Source organism: Myotis davidii, unplaced genomic scaffold, assembly GCF_000327345.1.
Source record: "Myotis davidii unplaced genomic scaffold, ASM32734v1 scaffold954, whole genome shotgun sequence".
Lineage (NCBI taxonomy): Eukaryota > Metazoa > Chordata > Mammalia > Chiroptera > Vespertilionidae > Myotis > Myotis davidii.
In genome coordinates this window covers 369,625-373,763 of record NW_006285487.1, presented here as the reverse complement: position 1 = coordinate 373,763, position 4,139 = coordinate 369,625, and the positions used below count along the sequence as shown (strand labels likewise).

General features: G+C 55.6%; 1 protein-coding gene across 1 annotated transcript in view; it reads left to right on the top strand.

The window, feature by feature from the left end:
* The window catches only part of ABHD2 (abhydrolase domain containing 2), a 69,249-nt gene extending 66,236 nt beyond the window's left edge, over positions 1-3,013 (top strand). The window contains exon 10 of the mRNA XM_006756278.2: positions 1,143-3,013. Within this exon, the coding sequence (XP_006756341.1) occupies positions 1,143-1,339 (197 nt within the window). The 3' untranslated portion in view covers positions 1,340-3,013. The remainder of the gene's footprint in view (positions 1-1,142) is intronic.
* Positions 3,014-4,139: the final 1,126 nt, after the last annotated feature.

Sequence of the window (4,139 nt, the reverse complement as noted above, 5' to 3'; positions counted from 1 at the left end):
TCGCGAGCCACATGCGGCTCTTTGGCCCCTTGAGTGTGGCTCTTCCACAAAATACCGACTTCTGCGCATGGACCACGAAGTTTTAATCGCACTGTACATGCGCACCCGCACAAACTCGCGAGCCGCGGTTTGCCGACCATGGCCCCAGGAAGACAGCTGCTCCCGTAGCTGCCCGTTCCGTGCTGGCTGTGCTAGCAACTAACCTCACTCATCAAGCCTCGCGCCCCGTCTGTCCTGCTCGGCGTGCCCGCTCAGCGGGTGCCACGAGAGTGTGGGCATCTCTAAGCAGCACTGGCAGCTTGATGCTTCGGTCTGAGAAGATAAATGGCATGAAAAACCATCGCCTCGCTGAGCTGCCTTGTTCTCCAGTAGATGACAGTGTAAGCGCTGGGCTGGGAATCCTTCCCAGAACCTCCCTCCACGCAGTAGCAGCACCGCCTGGCAACTCAGCTCTCGCTGCCTGGGAAAGCAGCGCCTGCATTTAAGGCGATATCCCAGGGGTTCCCATGCACAAAGTTGGGGCGTGCTTGGCTGTACGGCCAAGTCACTTGGGGAGCTTTAGCAGCTGCAGCGCCTGGTTCCCCCTCCCACCCATCCCCCACACCCACAGAGACCCTGATGTAACTGGTCTGGACGCTGCACAGAGATTTTTTTTTTTTTAATATATATTTTTATTGATTTCAGAGAGGAAGGGAGAGAGAGAGAGAGAGAGAGAAATGATGAGAGAGACTCATTCATGGATGGGCTGCCTCCTGCACGCCCCCTCCTGGGGATCGAGCCAGTGACCTGGCATGTGCCCTTGACCCGAATCGAACCCGGGACCCTTCAGTCTGCAGGCCAACGCTCTATCCACTGAGCCAAACCCATGTGTGCTAACACGCAGCCGTGTTTGAGAACCTCTTAGATCTTAAAGGCTCTGCTCCAAGCCAAGCTGCTGTTCCCCAACCTGCTAGGTCCCACTGTTGTGCCTGCCCCACCAGTCTCCCTCCTATGGAGCTGAACGAGGCAGGGAGTGGAGGTCGGATGCCCTTGTAGGTGACCTTCACCTGTGGGAACACCCGGGCCACCTGGCCAGCGTGTCCGCACCTCCTGCCGCGGGGCGACCCCGGGGACAGGGACTCACGGCTGCCTTTCCCCTGCAGAGAAGCGGGAGAACGTCATGTTTGTGCTGCCTCTGCACGGGGGCCACCTGGGCTTCTTCGAGGGCTCCATGCTGCTGCCCGAGCCGCTGACGTGGATGGACAAGCTGGTGGTGGAGTACGCCAACGCCATTTGCCAGTGGGAGCGCAGCAAGCTGCAGTGCGCCGACACGGAGCAGGTGGAGGCCGGCCTGGAGTGAGGCCCCCGGACTCTGGCGCCCCAGCTGCCCTCCTTGAACTGGCGTCCCTCACCGGCTTGTTCAGGTCTCCCCCTCCCTCCATGACCTGGATCTGACCTCACACCGTCAGCGGGGGCCACCACCGGGCACACCTGTCTCGGGGTGGGCGGCTACCCGGGGAGCTCCGGGCTATTTTTGTGCTTAGTTCCTTGTTTCCTCCATTCCATTGTTAGCCATGGCGACAGGCGCCAGACAGCCTCTCACCCTCCTGTCCAGTGAGCATCATATCATGATTGCTTTTAAGCCAATCGCATCTATAGTTTCCCTATGAAAAACGTATCGGGACAGCAGTTTGCTTTGCCAATCAAAAGGCTCTCCCCCAGGAACAATGAAGGACATCTGTGACTTGGTGGTGGCCCTACGTGTCCTTGTGTAGACCCGGAAAAGCGCTCCCCAGCCCAGCCCCTGCCGGAGATGCGGGTCAGCTCCGAACCTGGGGTCCCGGGGCTCCTGGCCACAGCGTGGCTTCTTAGGGCAGAGAAAACCCCCTTGATCACAAGCCAAGTTTCCCCCTCGCTCTCACCTAGACAGTCTCCCAGCCCCTTGCTGGTGATGAGAGTGACCTGGGGCGCTTATTAAAAATTCAGCCTCCCGGGTCCCTCCCCAAGGGGTAGCCCCTGCCGTGGGCCTGGGGAAGGGCCTGGGGATTTTAATTTTTGACAAGTGCCCCCGGTGATTCTCATCGCCAGGCAAATTTGGGAAACACTGTCTGCAGGGCCTTCAAATTAGAAACATCTCGGTAGCTTTTTTTTACTAAAATCCTTAATTGGAGGGGTCGCCCAGCTCCCAGGGGCCTCCAAGGCCTGCCCCCTGTGCCCACACCTGACTCTGCTTCTCACTGGCTATATGACCCTGGAAGAGCCCCCTTGAACTTGACGTTCCTCACCTGTAAAATGGGGGACTTGGACCAGGTGGATTGCCGGCCGAGATCACTACCCGTCCTAAAGTTCAATGACAAACTCACTTGCCCGAGGTTTGAGAGACCATCCCTCCCGGGGGCCCGGGGAGCCGCCCTCCAGTCCAAACATGTAGATGTCATCATTTGCCTTTGTTTGTTCCTCGTGTCATATAAAGCCGTGTGTGGGGCCTTCATGATACACTCATTTGTAATTTTATTTTGTAACCCAGGGCTCTCTCCAACTCTGGCTTTTGATACCAAACAATTCAAAAGTTGGACCCGAGTTTGGAGAAAGACCTTCCCAACCCGAGGTGTTTTGCAAGCAGATTTTTAACATCATAGCCTGTTGTCGTCTGTAGAGGTCTCTCCAAAGGTGTCTTCCCCAATGAACATGTCACTCTAAGTTTCAAGTACTTTTCTCCAATCCTGTGGTACTTGAATGTCCAAAAACCCTGCCCTTGGAAAAATCGGCCGTTGCTGTCGGGAGCGAAATGGAACTATGAGAGAAATTGCCTGGATACTTCCAAATGTTCCCTGCTTCATCTCCTTTGCCCCGGGGCAGACAGGAATAGGAAAAGTGGGTCTGTGTGGATGTCGAAGGGGTGGAGGGAGTCACCTGGGGGCTCCCAGGCCGACCCCTGTGGCCGCAGGTGGTCACAGCTCGAGCATTGGTCCAAGTGACTGTGACAGGAACGTCTGTGACCTGGAGAAATTATTTGCTGACAATCATTAGATCGCACTAACAAATAACATCAAAAATAGCCATTATCTCAAAAGATGATGATTCCTGTGGTCCGGACTTGGCTGTGGTTTATACACACACATGTCCTTGTGACTCCCTCCCCCCACCCCCCAAGTTGTTCTTTTTCTAGTGCTTGTCCTCTTGGTGTTGTTGTGGCACAAAGTGGCACTTTACCGTCTAACCCTCCATTTGGAAGCGTGTCCTTCTCCCGTCACTTCCCCGCCACCCGACAGCCCCCGCTGTCTCCCTTCATTACTTAGGACTTTCTGTGAAATTCGGTAAGCGAAGCAATAACCTCATAGGTTTGTGTGACCATCCCAGGAAGCCAGTGGCTCCTGTCATTTGCCCCGGCCCCCTCTCTTGCCCTGTTCTGAGGAAGTTGTGGCCAGGTACCAGCTCCATCGGGAAGAGAAAAGACAGCGTTGTCACCCCCCCGGGTGCCCGGGACAGAAGTGCTTAGAGCCTGGTCTGCACGGCAGTCCGACCCAGGTGTCCCCCCGGAGGTGGGGGGAGAGGCAGAGTTTGGGGCACCTCCTTTGTTGCCACCCAACCGGAATTCACCCCCCGGGGCTGCGCGGGTGGCGTCCCAGCTGAGCTCCTTTCAGGGTGTGACTCTGAATGGCGCTCACACGAAGTCCACTGAAGCCCTTTGTTCAGCGCATGGAAATGAGAGGGTGGCTGTGGCCGTCTTCACAGGGACATTCTTGTTTGGCCTGAATGAGCGCACAGGGCATTGAATCCGCGGAGAGGCGAACTCGCCTGGTAAACAAGGGAGCGGCGTTTCCTATGTAGGTCAGCTTCCTCCTTCCTCCTTCCCCTTCGCTTTTCTTCTGAAGTCGTTCTTTCTGATGGTGATGGGAGCGCTCATCTGGCTATTAAGGCCCCACTTGGGCTAAAACTGGGGCTTTTGAACACTCTATTCTGAAACCAGAGTAAGGATGTAAGTTGCATAGACCCAGACAGTTCAATCGCAGGAATAACACGTTAAAAACCAAGGAGGGGGTGGGGTACCCATGTTCCTTCTGGCTGTACCCCCTGCTCATAAACCATTTGAAGGCACTGATGAGTCAAATTTGAGTCAAATTAGGGTTTTCTGAAAAATGGTGTCAGGTCTCCTTGAT